Genomic DNA, 20223 nt, shown 5'->3' on the forward strand with positions numbered 1-20223 from the left:
CTATTGACTACAGACAGAAAAGTGCCTTGTGTGCTCTATTGATATCATGATTGTGAGTTCATATGCATTTTTTAAATAGTCTCCAGCAAAATTTAGGCCATTTTTTGGAATTAATGCTACAAAATGAAAAGATATCTCTAAAATTATAGTGACAACACAGGAATCAATATTTAAATAATGTTGTAGGTATACGCAAATGCATTTTACCTTAACAAGGTAAGTTATTGAAAATGTATTTTTTATATAATGACATCACTGAGAGATGTGAATGCTAAAATGAATCCAGTAACAAACATAAAGCATAAAGTTTGTCATAACCACATATCTTAAAAACATCGGGCCCCAAAAAACATCTAATACTTGATAGATGACAGACTCCCTGTGTCAGACTGAGGGAAGATTTCTCTCGAACGGCGCAGGCACAACTCTCTCGGCTGGCGAATTAAATGACCTTGTGAGGTAAGTGACTATAATTTGTCATTTTCAAATTTTCCCTCAGCAATTCATAAATTCCGTATTTAATTTTTTAAAAAATTTCTGAAACTTTAATACCAGTCCCAGTGTATTTATGTCACCATGGGCGAAAAAGGCTTCCAGGAGAAGCTGTGTTTCACTGACTTTTGGTGGTGTGAAGTAAAACAAACAGAACAAGCAAGTCACCTGAAAGCAAATAACCTCAAAAATAAATATTATGCAATTTTTTCTGAAATGGCACGACAGCAGTTTATACATAATCGGCCATTGACCGTCATCTCTTTGTGCTATAAATATAACAGATAGTGGTGGATCGGTGGATCGGTGGATCGAAGCCGCTGAATAAGGCTCAGAGGAGGAGCGGTTTGGGGGGTCTTCATTGAAATGGCGCAACATGAATTCCCCCTGTAAGGGTGCCTGCATGGGCCATTACAGTAGGGACCATGGGGCGCCGCGCGTGGGGCCAGGCGCCCCCCAGCACGGCGGGCCTGGAGCGAGCAAACGAAACGCCGGTTGTCATGCAGATGTCCCGGGACGGACAAAAGGCCCTCGGCCTCGGGCTGAGCAAACAGAACGTCCCCGCCACGCGGCCCGGCCTAATCGGGGCCCTGAACCCATTGTCCCGTCATAATGGGGCCGAGCGTGGGGATTCATTTGTGTCCACTTATGCAGGGCATACGCTTATTTCTTTCTATGGAGGGGAGGTGTCATGTAGTGACCTCTAAATCGGGGCGTTATCCCTCGATTGTTGCGGCGCTGTTGCCGTGAGGACCCTCTGCTTTTTCATATGCTAATTCTCTCTCCCGCTAACTAAGGCGCACGCGAAGGCCGTTTGAGAATTTGCTCCTTCACTCGTGCCAGTCCTGCGGTTCCCGATCCCCGATTACTTTGACTTCTGTTCAAACAAAAGAAAACAAAGACTCGTCTCAAGTAATTATGAAAGTGAATACGAGACGGAAGAATTCCACTCGAGGATTTTCGGGTTTCTAATTAAAAAAAGGAGCGTTGCGTTCTCGGCGCGGAGAAGAGAATGCGTTTTCAGACACGTATCGATTCACATTCGCCATGTTTCGGAGTAGGGGAGATAATGCAAGTTATTAAAAGCATGGAAGTTATTTCGTTTCCTGAGGCATTGATCCAAATCAATTTTTGAAAACTGCCCCTCGTTTGTGTTGCGTGAACAAATGAGGGATTCCAGATTAAGTGGCTTTTAACAGAGTCGTTTTTAAAGCCCGTGCCAAGCCAAAGCCTTACAGCGTGGCGCTCCTGTGAAAGGGGGGTGGGGGGGGATTTGGAGAAACAAATGTGGCGCTTTTCATCAGGAATGCCGAGCTGTCACACAGCCATTAAGGTAAATTAGGCAGCTTAGGAAGCGGAGGTGGAGAGAATCAGAGATGAGTCCTCCACATGAAGTGGTGTGCTCAGACACTCAGTGTGTGGGGAAGTGCCAGAGCCTTTCTCTTAACCTTGAATTTAGTCATTAGAGCCAGTTACTGTATACATTATATACTATTTTTTGTGTAATGTATGTCTAATTACATATTAATGATTTTGACATCTTATGACAGTACAAATAGGAAAGAGTAGAATGTTTTTTTTTTTTTTAAATTACAATACGCACTCTTTATTTAGGGGTCTATTCTAGACTTTACTTGCGCACACGCAGGTCCATTTTTTCCCTGATGCGAAGCGGCCTGGGTGTTTAATATTTGAATATTGTATTCTGTCTCTGCACGCATCGCCGCTTCAGAGATCCGTGCTCGGAATCAGGGTCTTATTTTAGAAAAACGGGCGGGCCGTTTTCCAGAGCTCGGTCTGACCTTGAGCGTACGTCCGGTTTCCAGATGGGCGGGCTGCGTGCCTGGAAGGCCGGAATAAGGGGCGTGTTGCCTGCGGCGGCTCCCCAAGGCTTTCCTGGAGCGGGGGCTCACAGGTCCGGTGGACTGTGGCCCTGTGGCCCTTAGACCAGGAATGCAGCAACCAGCATCTGCCACCCCTATTGGTCATGTGGTGATACATCAGACGCAGTGGGTCTTAACACTGGCGTTCTTCAAAGAAGCAAAACTAAAGCGGTAATAACATTCACTCTCTCAATGTAAAAGGAATGGCACACTAACTTGGGGTGGTAAGAAAAATACACTGCTATAAAGTTAGATTTCCTGCTAACTCTGGTATGCGTGTGCGTTTTCATGCGTCCATTTGTATTGCCGAGATACGGCAATATAACCCGAGTAAAATTATATCTTATGGTGGTAAGTGTGACACAGACCATAGGACTGCCTATGGACTGGAAAGTGTGCATTTTCCAGGTGTGGTTATGTGTCAAGATAATCTAATGGAATTATATTCAGTGCAGCCCAGGATGGGCCACGCTTTTCAGACTTACACAGGTGTTTATCTCAGGTCCGAATGTGTGCATCTCTGATGTGATTAATCCTGTCTAACCTGAGAGTGATCAAAAGGCACTCCAGTCCCTCTAGTCAGAATCCCTTAGTCATTAGTATGGCTGTGTGAGTTTGATGTCTCCATGCCTGTGGAGCGTGTTTCTTAGCGTGCTGGAGTCACCAGGGCCTGTTCTATCTTCCTCTTGCCTGTCCTATTGCACAACTCACTCTGTCTGCATGGCTTGAGCTCTGGCATCCTCGCCAGAGTCACCTTGGTTTCTTTCTGCTGAGGGGTGGGTGCAACATGCACAACATTTTTTTCAGATGGGCTTATGGGAAATGTAGTCTGAAGCTAACTGGACTGTATCCCACAACCTCCAGCTCCAGTCTCCCAGTAGTGGCAGAGCACAATGTTTTGTCCTGTTGAACTCACCCTTTACATGATGTAACTGAAGAAGGTGTCCTTTGTAAAATCTTCTTATGTGGCACTTTTTCTGTATGTCTTTTAATGTGGGGCTGGGGGCAGTTGCAGGCCTGAACTCCTGAGCATAGGGCTGAAGTTTAAGGTTAATCCCAGAACATCTTTTAAAGGCTGATGCACGGACGTGTTTCGGTTGTTTATTTTAAGTAATTCAATCATGAATTGAACAAAACAGGACATTTATGAGTTATAATACAAACGTGTGTTTGAAGTCTCTGAACTGAAGAGGCCAATGCTAAAATGTAATTGATCTTTTATCAAAGACTATAGAAGACTATATCAGAATAATAAAAACTATGATTAGTTTAAAAAATTTAGTAAAAAATTAAGGTCACAGTCATAGTTATGCTGAATTATTTAGCTTGATTTGGTATAAAGAGGTCATATATGGGGGCAAGATAAGTTACTCTAATTTATGTAAAGTGCAAAGTTAAAAGATTTCAAACACTTGTTACCCTCTGCTGAGAAGCTTGGATGAGAATTAGAACTGTGAATGAAATAAAAGTGCATTCGGTAAAATGGTTTACATTCAGGTTCACAGCAAAGTGTGAGTTCAAATGTGCTAACAGGCAAGTCTTTGAATAGGTAATGAAAGCAGTTCATTTTACAAGTAGAGTACATTTTGATTGGCTCTCAGAAATTGTGTTCTTAAAAAATTAAGCTTCTACAAAAGTTTGAAATCTTTTTGGTTTGGTCTTATTTGTCTGTCAGTTCTCTTTTTTGTTTCCTCATTCGTACTAACGCTGTTTCTCCTATTTTCCTGAAACTGCTGGAGTATGTGTTTTTTTTTTGTCTCTACTTATCTTTCCTCTACTCTGCAAGCTGCTGCTGCTGCTACCACTTCCACTACTGCCACACCTGGCTCTGGGGCCATTTACTCAGGCCCTGCTTTCCATACCTGTCCCTCAGTCAACGAAGGTACTTTCCCCGAAACCACCCCCCTCCCCGCCCTCCCCGCTCTCACTCTCTCTCTGTCTGCCCATCCACCATGCGCCCCCCCACCCACCCCACTGTGCCCGCCCGTAGTGCCTGGTGGTCTCTGGTCTGTATCGTCCCGGTGTGGTGATGTGTGTCACACAGTCTGCATGCTTGCTCTTTTCACATGGGGGCTTGGGGGGGGGGGCATGGTGAACTCGGTTCCTCTCACCATCTTCAGTTGGGGATCTTTACCATCCCGACTGCTTGGGGCCTCTTTCGGCTCGTCCACTTTTTCGTTTTTTCTTTGAACTTTGGCAGAGCTCCACCCCGCTGCTCACATACAGTCGGTCGGTCCAGTTCCAAGCGGTTTTTCCACCGCCATAATGGGCGGTCTTTTACACCTCCATTTTTATTTTGCTGGGAGCGCTTGGCAGGGTGAGGGTAGGGAGGGGGGAATCCTGGTATTTGGGGAGGTGCGCACCCCCCCGTCTCTTCTTCCATTTTCTGCAGATCTTTTACAGTACTAAACATCCTGTTTTTGTTTTCCAGCAGGACTGGACATTCCACAGTCTGGGCAGTTTTCAGTTTTTCCTTCAATTGAAATCTTTTTTCTTTTTTTTTTTTGTGGTGTTTATTTTTTAATGGAATGCTCTTTGAACTCGATGAATGTTTTGTATGATGATAAATGCACTCTTTTTGGGGAAGGTGTTTCCTTCCTAACGACGATTTGGTTCATCGTCATGATTTTTGCTTTTGTATTATTTCTAATATAATAATATTCACTGCTTCATACAAAGTTATTCTTCGTTGTTGCAGGATTTTCAGGTTCGTGTGAATCTTATTGCATCATTTTTCAACGAAACAGACAATTGAATTGGCAAAATAATCAAATTTTTCTTTCATTTTTTTTTACAATTAAATTATATTTTAAATATTAGTACATTTTAGTAAACTAACTGCTAGTAAATTATTTACAAAATTGAGTAAAAAAGCAAGCATGTCTACTGTTTATGGCAATGTGGTAAAATCTGCTTTCTTCCCCAGTAGAGTGAAATAGATTCCAGGTACTTTTATTTTGCATACAGGTAGTATAGTAGTATTTTCCTCTTAATGAGTTCTTATCAATGCACTACTAATACTGCTGAAAGTACACGTAAGACTGCTACCAGGATAGTTCTGTGTAGGATTGCATTACGACTTTATTCAGAAATGATTTGAGCTCTTAACTCTTGCAGTATATAAGGAATAATAACTAACCAATACTGTAATGCACAATAACATCTTGCTGATAATGTAATATCAAGCCTGAAGTGGACATTGTGCATTAATATTGTAATAAAATGTTCTAACCATGCAAAACATAATTATAATTGCTAATGTTGAATTGAGTAGATGATTAAGATCACAGCGATATGAAACCAATAAAAAGCACAATTGATGAAACCCCATGCTGGAAATGCAGGCAGGAGGGTTTGTGAATTGTAGGGTTAGTGATTCATTTGCATGACTGCTTGGCACTGGTTAGTTAATGCAATCCTACAATCAATAGTGCACTACATCTCCAAATAGCGTAGCTTGGCCATTTGCATTTTATCACTTTGACTAGAGCACCAGTTATGCTTTTTTTTTTTGAAGAGAAAAATATTTTCTGTTACAGTGCTTTAGTTTCCCTAACATAATTATGTGTGGGACCATTATATGCAGTAGGTGGAAAATGAGTATTTTATGAACATTTAAAGATTTTGTGGAAAAGCAGGTCAAATCAAAACAATTTGTGTGGATATTTCCACAGATGTATGATACTCAGATTTTACTTCAAAATGTTTGTGAGTGGATCTTTTAATAATAATTCAGTGGGCTTGCTGATTGTGTCCTTAGAGAGATTCTACAGATATTCATAAATAAGTTCATACATTTGTATAAGACACGTGCAAATTTAACCCATTCTAGCTATTTGTTGATATACTGGGTCCCATCCAAGTAATTGTAATATTAAGACATAATTGTGGTTTTTGCAATAATGGAGACATTATTATTATTATTATTATTATTATTATTATTATTATTATTTATTTATTAATTAATAATTTTTTTTTTAAAGATATAGATTATTTAGTAAGAACATTTGACTTTATTATTGGCTGGTTAATCATAATGTTTGCTCATGTATTCATAGTGAAAGGCATTTCCCCCCGCTTTTAGTTAGATGTTTTATTAGCTTGCGTGTTCCTATACACATCAGAATATATTTTCTTTTTGTTTTCATGGGCAAGGTAAGTCCACCGGATAACAATTTTGCTAAGAAATCATATATATTTCTTTGCTGTGAAATGTATGATTTTGTTCAATGTACATATGTGAATTGGTTCTTGTACACAACAGCAAATTAGTAGGATCAATTTGTCAAAAAACAAAAGCCATATATTTTCAATATATGCGAGTAAGGTATGTTACATTTGTTTCCATTTTGTTAGTGAAAATGTGTGCAGTAAATTTTGGACTGTGTCTGTGTTTCAGTTCATAGGAAAACTAAAGAGATCTAGTTTACTCCATGGCATTTTCTGTCTGTCCTTTCTGTTTATTGGAATTTCTGTAAAAAGTGTTTCATCTTTGATTTGGCTTCTTCGATGTGTTCCTGCTGACGCTCCCACCTTCGGCCCTAGGGGCGGGGCTTATGTGCTCATGATGTCATCTCTCTCTGTGTGGGTGGGGCCCGGAGGCCTTGGGTCAGCCTGTGACCCTTCAGCCTGTGTTATGACCCGGCAGGTTGGAGCCAGCTGGCGGCCATGCACTGCGTCATGCTCCCAGACCTGCTGGGCCTGGACAAGTTCCGCCCGCCCCTGCTGGAGATGCTGGCCCGGAGGTGGCAGGACCGCTGCCTTGAGGTAAGGACAAGGACGTACCCCCCCTGTGACCAGCCCAACAAAATTATAAATAGTTTTTTAAAAAAATGCATAAAATATGTCACTCAAAATGAAAGCTAACATGTTTTAGTTTACCGTTTCCTCTTAATTTGAAATGTTTTTGGGGGAGCAAGGCAGACGGCATTTGTAATTTATTTTGCTAACATTTGTGAATTAGAGATGCAGGTCATTCTTACACACTCTTTCTGTTCATTTTAGTTGTTATGTTGGTTTCCAGCATACATTGATCCTAAATCATGCTAAGTGGAGTTAAAGGGGAAATTATATTACTTGGTGTTTCACTAGCTTGAGCATTTTTATACAATTATGATTTAGAATTGTTTTGTTTTAAAATTGTAGTATGATGATTTGTATATAATTAGTTTTTAGCATATATTGCTTCAGCAGGATTATGCACTTATACACGTATGTGTTTGAGTACACAGGTCTGCTGTGCAGAATTTCTCACACCCATGTTTCTCACCACTGATGGTTGTACAGCTCATTAATGAAGTATCGCCAAAAATGATACCAGAAGATTTGCTTTTATTTTTACGAGGAAGAAATACCATGCGCTCTTGTATAGTAATGGTCGAGCAAATGAATGCTGTAATATGCTTAGTAAATGGAGTGTAGCCTACAGAGTTGCTTTCATGTTGGGGGGCCTGAACTGGTGTCCTCACTCACTCAGTGTTTGACATGTTCCTCTCAGACTGCCTGTCAAACACTCCCATCCACCGAGGGTCCCTGTTGGTTTTACCTGCATGTGCTAGTTTCAGCGCAAATGCAGCTGTGCTTGAAACCTGTGTACTTTATTCTTTTATAGTCATCCCATCTTTCAGTTTATTGAATCATAAGGCCCAATGGAAATAATCTCAGATCTTTCATTCACACTTTAAGGAAAATTCTGCCTTTAAGATCCAGTGCTTATTATTATTTTATCCTTTTTTAAATTTATTCTCTATCCTTAGGTAACATCAGATTTGAGCCTGATCTGTTTTTTTTTAAACTTGAATTTGAAAATGGGCATTAAAGAATGTTTCTCTTAGTTACTCAAACCACATTTTTGCAATGAATTCTTCTTGAAGGTAATGCAAAGGAAAGGGTCACATTGACTGCAAATATTTGTAAACCAAATACATCTTTTGTGAAATACCTGGCTTTGTTAAGTTTGTTCACCTTAGTTCAGCATCAAACGATTTGGTATTTAATTAGAGCTATTCAAGTCTCGCATTTATTTTTTAAGTGCTGTGTTCTGATCGTATATGAATGAAAGAAGTTTGAAACCTTGGGACCGTGCTCCAGTATGAAAGCAGCAGGCGTCATGTCAGCATTTTTAGCCGAATGGAGTGGAAATGTGGGTGGAGCTTAGTCTCCCTCCCGGTTCCAGCGGTGGATTACGCGTCGTGAGTGGCGGAGGCTTCCGGAAGTGGAGAGGAGGGAAGTGCGGGGTTGTGCCACCCGGCCGGCCCGTGCCCCCGGCGGCTGATTGACAGCGTGGCGGTGCGGGCTGGCCTTGGCCCCGCCGCTCCGCGGGCTGATGAATGACGGGGCGGCCTTGACACCAATCCCCGGCCGCCGCGCGCGGCTTTGAACAGAAACTGGCGGGGCTGGGGGGCAGCAGCTGAGGCCTCGGCCGTCTAATTGGACGCGGCTCTTTGTTACCGGGGCCCAGGGCGGTTGCCAAGGCGCCCGGGCCGCTCTTCATCCTCCTCCTCTTGCTGTCATTCATTCCCCGCGTTCAAAGAATGCGGCACAAAGGCGCGCTTGCACATTCCAGCAGGACTGTGACCGCCGGTCTCTGAAGCAGGGCCACGTCCCCTGTGCTGCTCTGTAAAGGCAGGGAATTATCCAGCGTTCACAAATAAACAGCCCATCGGCCCGAAATACTTAAGAATGGACCGGGCTCAAGGATCTAGAGCCAGTGCTGTCGGTTTGTGCCTGTGTGTGGCATTTTCACTGTTGTGAATTTCCAATTCTGGATTTTAACCCACTCCCCCACACACACACACACACACACACACACACACGTACAGGCAGGATGTCGGGGCAAACAAGATGAAGGTGAAGAATTATTCATGGATAGATTTGACAATATAATTTAGAGTCATTTCGGTTTAAGAGTTTAACCCCAAATAAAGACTGGGCGTTTGAGACATTAGGTGTGTGTCCTTAAATTCCTGTTGATTTTTAATTAATATTTTTGGCAAATCAGCCAAGACTAAGGGCGGTGGGGTAGAGAGCTGGTATACTGCTGGATAGGCACATTAGTACTGTTAGTGCTGTCCACATGTGCAGCCAGCAGACTCATCCTATCATGCGCAGAATGCACAGCTGGACACTATGAGCTGAACCCAAAGGTTTTTAACTTAACGGTACAGTACATGTATGTGAGGTGTGCTAAACTGAAGGTTGTGGGACCGTGTGTGCTGAACCCTGGTGTTTCTTTGTGAGTGCAGAGGAAGTGCCCTCTTGTTCCTGAAGGTGTCAGTTGGTGGGGCGGTGTCTGCGGGGTCCTAATGCTCTTCCCTGTGCTCTGGCAGGTGAGAGAGGCGGCTCAGGCCCTGCTGCTGGCCGAGCTGCGCAGGATCGGGCAGTCGGGCAGGAAGGACACCATCGACCTGTGGGCCCCTTACCTGCCGCAGTACGTGGACAGCGTCAGCTCCCGTAAGTACCCTCTCTCCTGGCTCGGTGTGGGCAAACGTGATAAAAGCCGACTGTTAGAGTCCGGAACGATGTTCCAGTCTTCCATGCCTGTAGATTGAGTGTCCAGCTGTGCCTGAGTCACGGATATATAATTAGTTAATCTGACTAAATATTTTTTTTTTAAAAGTTTAGTTGTAATGCCACAACAGCTACTATCATTGATTAAGAAGGCTGTTCCTTTTGGGTATGTCCTGCCCCCTCTCACATGCTGAGTGGGTTGTATGATCTGTACAGTGCCTGTGGGTGGAGCGTCTCTAATCTGAGTGTAGCTGCAGGTTTAAATCCCAGGTGGGGCACTTCTGCAGTACTCAAGGGTATGAAGCCTGACTGTTGCTTGTTACATCTGGGGAAATGCACAGTGTTGAGAATGGTGGTTCAGTAGTTGTTGCACTGTAAACGAGTCGTAGTAAATGGCAGATGTAAGATAAGACCGGGCTGAGGGCATGTACAGTGAAGGAGTGGGTTTCAGAGAGGGGAGGCTGGCGCAGACAGCGGGTGGGAGTGGAGATGGGGGGGATAATGGTTTGTTTGTTTACATGCAGCACTGGTATTGAGTATGTGCTCCAGATGGTGTCACTGATAGGAGGGTCGGAGAATATCTTTCCTGTTTCAGGTGTGACCTCAGAGAGGGTCTTGAGCCATCAAAGTGATCGCTTCGGAGGCAGACGATGTGTCTGCTGCCTCTCCTTTCGAGAAACGCGTGACAGAGCTTCAAACGCAGCACTTTCTGCCTGAAAAACGAGAAATGGATGACAAGAAAACTCTTGGGAGGCTAATGTGTGTCTCGAAGTGGCCAGACCACTCAAAGCATTAACCAATTAGTCTCATCGTGGTCGTTTCTCTGGCTGCCTATCAGGTTTTATTTACTGGCTAAACAAATTAGGCCGAGTAATAAGCTAACGTGCGAGCAGACGTGCGTCTGTGTGCCACAACATTACGGATCAGCCCCATTTTCTACAGGGCGGATTTGCTCCCGACGGCTGCGGTGAAAGATCCAAAGTATAAAAGGTGATGGGTGCGCTGGAATCGATGGCGAGCTGTTATGACTGCCTTCGGGTCCGCTGGAGCGCATTCAGCTCGGACTCAGTCTTGGGCAGGGGTTGGCTCTGTGTCACGTCCACTGCCTGATCCTTCTTAGAAGGTTGTTTGATGGGTGAGGGAGGGGGAAGGCCGGGGGAAGCAGACTGCACAGTGGAGCCTTGCCCCAGTCCCGTATGTGTGGGGGTGAGGGGGCGGGGTGGGTGTTAGGGCGGAGATCATTCCGGTCTTCTTGTCTTTCTTCCCCTCCTGAAGCGGTGTGGCTGGGAGTCCAGGGCGGTTCTGATAACAGACGCTTCCTGAAAGCTTAACGGGAAGCGCTCTGTCCGGTGGCTTTCACAGACGCCGCTTTCCGAGAAATAAACCTGTTAAGGAATGTCAGCCTCTGAACGCAAGCCTGCAGACATAATGAGCCTCTTCTTAAAAAAAAAAAAAAAAATGTATTAGTACCCTTTTGGAAATGTTAAGATTTCTGATGCTTTGATAATTTGTCCGGGCGTAAGGAAAGGAGGGTCTGAAAGGTTTGAAAAGACTGAAGTTTGGAGTAGCTTTTATCTCAGACTGGGACTTTAATAATTGATGCCAGCGGAGCGTACTCCCGGGGGGGGTGGGGGTGGTGGGGGTGGGGGACTGCAGCTCAGCCTCTCAGCCCTCAGAGTTTCACCAAAAGGGCTGAGAGGGCTCCATCTTCTTCCCGGCTTCCTTCCCTCCCACTTAAAAAGCTCTGCACCTTAGCCTGCCCCCCCCCCCTCCTCCCCCCGTCCTCCACCCCCTTTCCCGCTCTTTATTCCTGGAAGTGGAATTGCTGGCTGTCAGTTACAGACCACTGGAGCCTGCCAGCACTGACGGGACGCTGGTGGCGGCTCAGGGGAGCGGTTGCCATGACGATGGCCGCTGGTCAGTGTAGTGTTACCGCGGGGAGTGTCGCAGGGGCTGACCTCGGCAGGGGCGCAAGGTTGCCAGGTCACCGACTCCCCCCCTTCTTTTGTTTGCTGCTGCTGCCGCCGCTGCTGCGCACTTTCTGAGACTGCTCTGAGCGCCACAACGCTCTCTGTGTGCTGCACCGAATCAAGAGACAGCTGACCTTCACATTCTCTGCTCCATGTAGACATAAAGGCACTCAGACCTGCGCACACTCACACACACATACTCACACTCTCTCACACACACACACTGTCACACACACACACACACATGCGCGCGACCACATACTTACATACGCGCGCGCACACAAACACATGCACACACACACACTCACACGTACATGCACACACGCACGCACACACACACACATACTCACATACACACACGCGTGAATGTACACACATGCACACACACACACACACACACACACACACACAACATGCACACTCTCACATGCACACATGCACACACGCACACACAACATGCACACTCTCACGTGCACACACAAACACATACACATGCACACACACACACACGCACACACAACATGCACACTCTCACATGCACACACACAGACACGCACGCACGCACACGTAGACACACAGGCACATGCACACACACTCACAGTTTCTCGGCGCCTCGGGTCATGGCTCACCGATCACGCGGCGGCCATGTCGCGATCATACCAGCCGCACAGCACCAGAGCGCCAATATTCTCAATATGCCTCCCCCCAGCCATGTGATCAATGGGAGCCTTATCAGTATAAATCAATAGCAATTATGTGTTCGTTTTTACATCCCATCATGGGCTGTGAGGACATTCACCGCTAATACTCGATTTTTAATCAAAAGTTTCGTCTTCAATATGATTTCTCTTCAGTTTCATCTTAAATGTGATTATCTTAGTTATTTTCTTATTTTTTATAATTATAAGAAATTTTTTAATAAAAAATGTAACTAACATGTTTAGTCTTAACAAGATATTTCTTTTTAATACAATCGATCTGATTAGAAATAAAAAGGAACTAAATTAATGGGTTGTAATCCCTTTGCATTAAGGATAAATTGTCTTGTTGCAATAAGTATTTTTTCGCAAGAAACCTATGCAGGTAAGTGTCTGGTTCTCAGTTAATCCAGTTGGTGCTAAGAACGGTTCCTTAAATAATTCAGACGCTGAAAGGATTTGAGCTTGCGGTTCGGTTCAGATATGGCGCAAATTATAGATCAAGGTGCCTGTGCTCCGGCTCCTGTGGGCTTCCTTGGGGAGCGTGGATCCGGCTGCCGTGTGGTGCAGCAGGCCGGTGAAAGGCTGTTTGGGGCGCAGGACAGTCTGAACCCCGTCAGTAACAGGGTAAGCCGCCGTGTCGGAGCGCGTTCCTCCGGGAAACCGGGAACCGACGGGGAAAGGAAGCGCGATGACGAGCATCCATCGGCAAGCCATCGTTTCATATTTTAATTTCATTCTTTTCATTCGCCGTGCCGTTACTTATGAGCTACGCTCTCGCCGTCGGTTTATTATTATTGGGTTTTATTGGTGCTATTGGTTTATGCTTGCCCAATTGTAAGTGCTTTGCTTCATCGCAGGTCCTGATCTAACTGTTGGGCTATCCTGTCCTTGCGTGTATAATTCACTCACCCGCACCTACCCTCATTACCTTCTAATTCCTAGCTCACACCATTCCTCAGCGTAAGTGCGCTTGGATCTCACACCCACATAAGTAATAGTACTGATGAATTCAGAGATGATGAATAAGTGCCCATACTGACTAGTATGGACTGATTAGCTGGTACGATGTGAGAACCTTTATTGACTAGTACTGCTGTAGAGATACTACATGAGTTAGTCTGTAGTATTGGGCAGGTTTTTTTTCCTGCTTTTCCTTCTGGAGTCGTGCCACTCTTAATCTTCAGCCCTCAAACAACACTTTTAGCATGTGTGTTATATCTCAACACACTGAAAAGGTCATTTGTGCCCTGTTGGCGTTTGCCTGGTGGAGCTATAAGTCTGAGAATACATGAGTAAATAACTGACCTTTTCCTGCCTGTGAAACAGAACATTTTTACTAGAAACGGGAGAATTCTTTTGAGGATTTTGATGTGGATTGTGTTCACAGAATAGTGGAGGTGAACACAATAACTGCCACTTATCTCTCCCAGAGTTGTCTGTTTGATTGAGTGCCATTTACTTAAAGAGCCAAGGGGTCCTCTGTGAAAAAAGATCAATACTTTACTATAGTAATAATCTAACATACTGTAAATGCTTAATTGTAGCTTGAAATTTTGTTCTCCAGTCAGTTAAGAATTTAAAAATCACGCGTACACTATTAACTTTTATGCACCTGGTTAAAAAAGAAAAAACAAATAAGAGGACGAACAAGGCCTTGTGAAATATTTTTGTTTGTCCAATGAGGTTGCAGAGCAGCTGCAGCTGTGATGTATGAGCGTGTAGCCTGTGTGTAGCATGCTGCATTAGAGAGCAGCTGTGCTGTATGAGCGTGTAGCCTGTGTGTAGCATGCTGCATTAGAGAGCAGCTGTGCTGTATGAGCGTGTAGCCTGTGTGCAGCATGCTGCATTAGAGAGCAGCGGTGCTGATGAGTGTGTAGCCTGTGTGAGCATGCTGCATTAGAGAGCAGCTGTGCTGTATGAGTGTGTAGGCTGTGTGTAGCATGCTCATTAGAGAGCAGCTGTGCTGTATGAGCGTGTAGCCTGTGTGTAGCATGCTCATTAGAGAGCAGCTGCAGCTGTACTGTATGAGCGTGTAGCCTGTGTGTAGCATGCTGCATTAGAGAGCAGCTGTGCTGTATGAGCGTGTAGCCTGTGTGCAGCATGCTCATTAGAGAGCAGCTGTGCTGTATGAGCGTGTAGCCTGTGTGCAGCATGCTGCATTAGAGAGCAGCGGTGCTGCATGAGTGTGTAGCCTGTGTGTAGCATGCTGCATTAGAGAGCAGCTGTGCTGTATGAGCGTGTAGCATGCTGCATTAGAGAGCAGCTGTGCTGTATGAGCGTGTAGCCTGTGTGTAGCATGCTGCATTAGAGAGCAGCTGTGCTGTATGAGCATGTAGCCTGTGTGTAGCATGCTGCATTAGAGAGCAGCTGTGCTGTATGAGCGTGTAGCCTGTGTGTAGCATGCTGCTGTATGAGCGTGTAGCCTGTGTGTAGCATGCTGCATTAGAGAGCAGCTGTGCTGTATGAGCATGTAGCCTGTGTGTAGCATGCTGCATTAGAGAGCAGCTGTGCTGTATGAGCGTGTAGCCTGTGTGTAGCATGCTGCATTAGAGAGCAGCTGTGCTGTATGAGCGTGTAGCCTGTGTGCAGCATGCTGCATTAGAGAGCAGCTGTGCTGTATGAGCGTGTAGCCTGTGTGTAGCATGCTGCATTAGAGAGCAGCTGCAGCGTGCTGTATGAGCGTGTAGCTGTGTGTGTGCTCATTAAGAGCACTGCAGCTGTGCTGTATGAGCGTGTAGCCTGTGTGTAGCATGCTGCATTAGAGAGCAGCTGTGCTGTATGAGCGTGTAGCCTGTGTGTAGCATGCTGCATTAGAGAGCAGCTGTGCTGTATGAGCGTGTAGCCTGTGTGTAGCATGCTCATTAGAGAGCAGCTGCAGCTGTGCTGTATGAGCGTGTAGCCTGTGTGCAGCATGCTGCATTAGAGAGCAGCTGCAGCTGTGCTGTATGAGCGTGTAGCCTGTGTGTAGCATGCTGCATTAGAGAGCAGCTGTGCTGTATGAGCGTGTAGCCTGTGTGCAGCATGCTGCATTAGAGAGCAGCTGTGCTGTATGAGCGTGTAGCCTGTGTGTAGCATGCTGCATTAGAGAGCAGCTGTGCTGTATGAGCGTGTAGCCTGTGTGCAGCATGCTGCATTAGAGAGCAGCTGTGCTGTATGAGCGTGTAGCCTTGTGTAGCATGCTGCATTAGCGAGCAGCTGTGCTGTATGAGCGTGTAGCCTGTGTGTAGCATGCTGCATTAGAGAGCAGCTGTGCTGTATGAGCGTGTAGCCTGTGTGTAGCATGCTGCATTAGAGAGCAGCTGTGCTGTATGAGCGTGTAGCCTGTGTGTAGCATGCTGCATTAGAGAGCAGCTGTGCTGTATGAGCGTGTAGCCTGTGTGCAGCATGCTGCATTAGAGAGCAGCTGTGCTGTATGAGCGTGTAGCCTGTGTGTAGCATGCTGCATTAGAGAGCAGCTGTGCTGTATGAGCGTGTAGCCTGTGTGTAGCATGCTGCATTAGAGAGCAGCTGCAGCTGTGCTGTATGAGCGTGTAGCCTGTGTGCAGCATGCTGCATTAGAGAGCAGCTGTGCTGTATGAGCGTGTAGCCTGTGTGTAGCATGCTGCATTAGAGAGCAGCTGTGCTGTATGAGCGTGTAGCCTGTGTGCAGCATGCTGCATTAGAGAGCAGCTGTGCTGTATGAGCGTGTAGCCTGTGTGTAGCATGCTGCATTAGAGAGCAGCTGTGCTGTATGAGCGTGTAGCCTGTGTGTAGCATGCTGCATTAGAGAGCAGCTGTGCTGTATGAGCGTGTAGCCTGTGTGTAGCATGCTGCATTAGAGAGCAGCTGTGCTGTATGAGCGTGTAGCCTATGTGTAGCATGCTCATTAGAGAGCAGCTGCAGCTGTGCTGTATGAGCGTGTAGCCTGTGTGCAGCATGCTGCATTAGAGAGCAGCTGTGCTGTATGAGCGTGTAGCCTGTGTGTAGCATGCTGCATTAGAGAGCAGCTGTGCTGTATGAGCGTGTAGCCTGTGTGCAGCATGCTGCATTAGAGAGCAGCTGTGCTGTATGAGCGTGTAGCCGTGTGTAGCATGCTGCATTAGAGAGCAGCTGTGCTGTATGAGCGTGTAGCCTGTGTGTAGCATGCTGCATTAGAGAGCAGCTGCAGCTGTGCTGTATGAGTGTGTAGCCTGTGTGCAGCATGCTGCATTAGAGAGCAGCTGTGCTGTATGAGCGTGTAGCCTGTGTGTAGCATGCTGCATTAGAGAGCAGCTGTGCTGTATGAGCGTGTAGCCTGTGTGTAGCATGCTGCATTAGAGAGCAGCTGCAGCTGTGCTGTATGAGCGTGTAGCCTGTGTGTCGCATGCTGCATTAGAGAGCAGCTGTGCTGTATGAGCGTGTAGCCTGTGTGAGCATGCTGCATTAGAGAGCAGCTGTGCTGTATGAGCGTGTAGCCTGTGTGTAGCATGCTGCATTAGAGAGCAGCTGCAGCTGTGCTGTATGAGCGTGTAGCCTGTGTGCAGCATGCTGCATTAGAGAGCAGCTGTGCTGTATGAGCGTGTAGCCTGTGTGCAGCATGCTGCATTAGAGAGGAGCTGTGCTGTATGAGCGTGTAGCCTGTGTGTAGCATGCTGCATTAGAGAGCAGCTGTGCTGTATGAGCGTGTAGCCTGTGTGTAGCATGCTGCATTAGAGAGCAGCTGTGCTGTATGAGCGTGTAGCCTGTGTGCAGCATGCTGCATTAGAGAGCAGCTGTGCTGTATGAGCGTGTAGCCTGTGTGTAGCATGCTGCATTAGAGAGCAGCTGCAGCGGTGCTGTATGAGCAGCGGGAGGAGTGTGTGTGTGTAAAGACCCTGAGAGGCGCGGTGTGTTCTGCCTGCTCCTGGTCCCGGGCTGTTGGCTCATCTCCATGGGGGGGAGCAGGTGCACTGCCCTCTTTGTGTGGGGGCTGGGAATGGGGAAGGACCGTCACCCTTTAACCAGATTAGAGAGCGCGTCCTCCTGACCTGAGCTCGGGCCCAGACAGTTAACCAGAGCCAGAGGGGCGTAATCGCCTTGGTTAACTTTGATTGTTGTGCTGCCACAGGTTTATTGTTGAAGAAAAGTGTACTGTAATATTAAACCCAGCTGTATGTGGAGAAAGAGGTGACCATAGAAATGAGAAAAAAGCACGGTAGAATAGGTCTGGGCTGTTTTTTTGGAAGTGCGTTCACAGCGGCTGCGCACGCCATTTCCAAAACATTCGCACGCGCACTCGTTTTTCTAAGCGGCGTCATGTGACCATCTTCACTGGCTCGCTCATTATGTGTTTGGGGCGTTCGGAGCGGCGCTTTCCTCCAGGAGCGCGCTCCACGTTCAGGGCTGCCCCGGGTCTGCCTCTCCGGGAGGGCGGCGCGGGCGCACGCGGGGGGCGTCCTGTGGGGGGCGTCCTGCGGGACCGGCCCTGGAAAGGGCGCGCGCGGCCGGGCGGCCGGAGAGAGAGAGGGGCGCTTCATGAATACGTTCCCCGTGAACTCGAGTCCCTCATTACCGCCGGCGTGAAAAGCCCTTCCGAGCGGCAGCTGCTCCCGCCCGGGCCGGCTGAATGGGAGGATTTCCCCTCCTTTATGTCCAGCTCCGCGGCTCCCGGCCCTCTCCCACCTTGCCGGGGGAGAATGTGGGGTTTGGGGGGGGGGTGCCTTTTGTAGACTGCATCCCCTTTTCTTCTCCCCCATTTTAGAACCTCCTTGTGCTCCAGCTCTTATCCCGACTGTTTTCCTCTGTTTATGCGACGACTCACATGACTGCTATTCAGCCTGCATCTACACAAGGAAACGTGTGTGTAAACATGCACACACGCACCTACACACGCACGCACACGCACACACATACACACGCACACATGCACGCACACTCACACACTCACACACGCACACATACACACGCACGCACACTCACACACGCACACACATACACACGCACACGCATGCACGCACACACGCGCACACACGCACACTCACACACGCACACACGCAAGCATTTGTGCGTGATCTGGTCCTCCTGTTCCGTTTGCTTCTCTCGAAGTGCTGCTGTGCGCTACATTATGGAATGGAAGATACTGTACAGACACAACAAAGATGCATCACAAAAGAGGAGTATATGGTTAATAAATTGATGTTATTTGATTATTGGTTCATTTGGCATATATTTACAAATTATAGTAGCCTATTAAAAAAATTTGTGATATAAGCAATTAGTCAAGTCTTTCCAATCGAGAAAAGATTTGACGTCATGTTCAAAGTTGTGTACATTTCAGAATTCCCAGTGACCTCCATTCCTGATATGTTTGTATCTCGAGCGGTTCTTCTGCAGTTGGGAACCCTGGATTTTTAAGGGGGGTGTGGGCCATTATAAAAGAAGCTGTCAATGAAAAAAGCATGGCAGTGGAGCTGGTCCCTGATCTGGGCCAATCGTGTAGGAGGGGGCTGGTCAGCTGAGAACGCAAACCGCACCGCGTCCGAAGCTCTTCGGATCGTCCGCCTGCGAAGACACGCCGGCCCCATCTTCCGTTGCCCCCCCCCCCCTTTTTTTTCTCCTTCTGCTTTTTTTTGTCTTCTTTTCCTTTCTTTCTCCTCTCTTTTATTTGTGTGCCTGTGTGTGTTTTGGTGGGTGTGAGAAAGCAGACAGCCTGTATGTGTAATGCAATTGGGGAGCTGGCCTTGGATCGATAAACTTGGTGTGAGGGGAATTAATATGAGGCAGCTCTTCTGTCTATCATAGTGAGAGAGGGAGAGGGGGAGCGAGCGAGGGAGAGAGAGGGAGGGAGAAAGAGGGAGAGATGACTGAGAACTGGGCCAAAGATGTATGCGTTTGCAATGTATCGTGCTCGTTCTCCTCGAGCACGCCATCTTTTAAAGGGTCTCGGGCAAAGCAAGCGAAGGGGGCCGGCCACTGGCACACGCCTTGGCCGCTGCCTTCCGGAAGAAGCCCTCATTCGCGGGGCACGAGCTCGCCCCGATGCCTCGGTGATGGGTCTGTCCCCCCCCCCCCCCCCACGTGATATATAGGCCTCTCCTGTGGAAACGGAGCTTATTGCCTTCAAACGGCCAAGACAAAGCACAAAGTTGGTTTGAGCGAACAGCCCAGCGTTTTTTCCAAATAAATGCTGACTGAGGCGAGCAATTCTTCCTTTCTTTTTTTCCAGCCTGTGCAGGGGAAGAGGGGGAAAAAAAATCATAATGGAAAATAAATTAAAAAAATAATTGTTGTATTGCTTTTGAAAAATGGGCCTACTGATGAAAAACAAAAAGAAATCCATACGGGCGCTGCACTGTAATACTCTGACACGGCCACTGAAGGAGCAAATGAAGAAATTTAGAAGAAACTGCAGACACTTTAGCAGAGACGTGGGCTTTTGAGTCTTTTCTTGAGTTCCCACCAAAATAAAATGTGCTCATTTCCCCCCCCCAAAGGAATGCTAAGGTATAATAATTCTATTTTGCTATATAATAATTCTATTTTGCGATATACTTCAGTAAGTGTGCTTGATGGGCATTTTTTCACCACTGGTTTATTATCTATGCTAATCAACTATATGAAAGTGTTTTGTAATCAACGTTTTGGGCCTGTAGAATTATTATTATTCCTTCCATTTTCCATAACATCTTTCATAAGCAGTCATGATTTTTATCTTACTCATGAAGAAACAAT

At 46.4% G+C, this 20223-nt stretch overlaps 1 protein-coding gene across 6 annotated transcripts in view; it reads left to right on the plus strand.

Annotated features, from left to right (window-relative positions):
* Nucleotides 1-20223, plus strand: part of LOC135240171 (WD repeat-containing protein 7) — a 163127-nt gene that overhangs the window by 40936 nt on the left and 101968 nt on the right. For 4 of the 6 annotated variants that reach the window (XM_064309517.1, XM_064309515.1, XM_064309516.1 and 1 more), the window contains 3 exons: nucleotides 4162-4257; nucleotides 7024-7142; nucleotides 9704-9827. In XM_064309517.1, coding sequence (XP_064165587.1) covers nucleotides 4162-4257; nucleotides 7024-7142; nucleotides 9704-9827 — 339 coding nt within the window. The remainder of the gene's footprint in view (nucleotides 1-4161; nucleotides 4258-7023; nucleotides 7143-9703; nucleotides 9828-20223) is intronic. The other 2 variants (XM_064309519.1, XM_064309521.1) reach the window with 1 other exon arrangement.

Source organism: Anguilla rostrata, chromosome 14 (genome assembly GCF_018555375.3).
Source record: "Anguilla rostrata isolate EN2019 chromosome 14, ASM1855537v3, whole genome shotgun sequence".
NCBI classification, from domain to species: domain Eukaryota; kingdom Metazoa; phylum Chordata; class Actinopteri; order Anguilliformes; family Anguillidae; genus Anguilla; species Anguilla rostrata.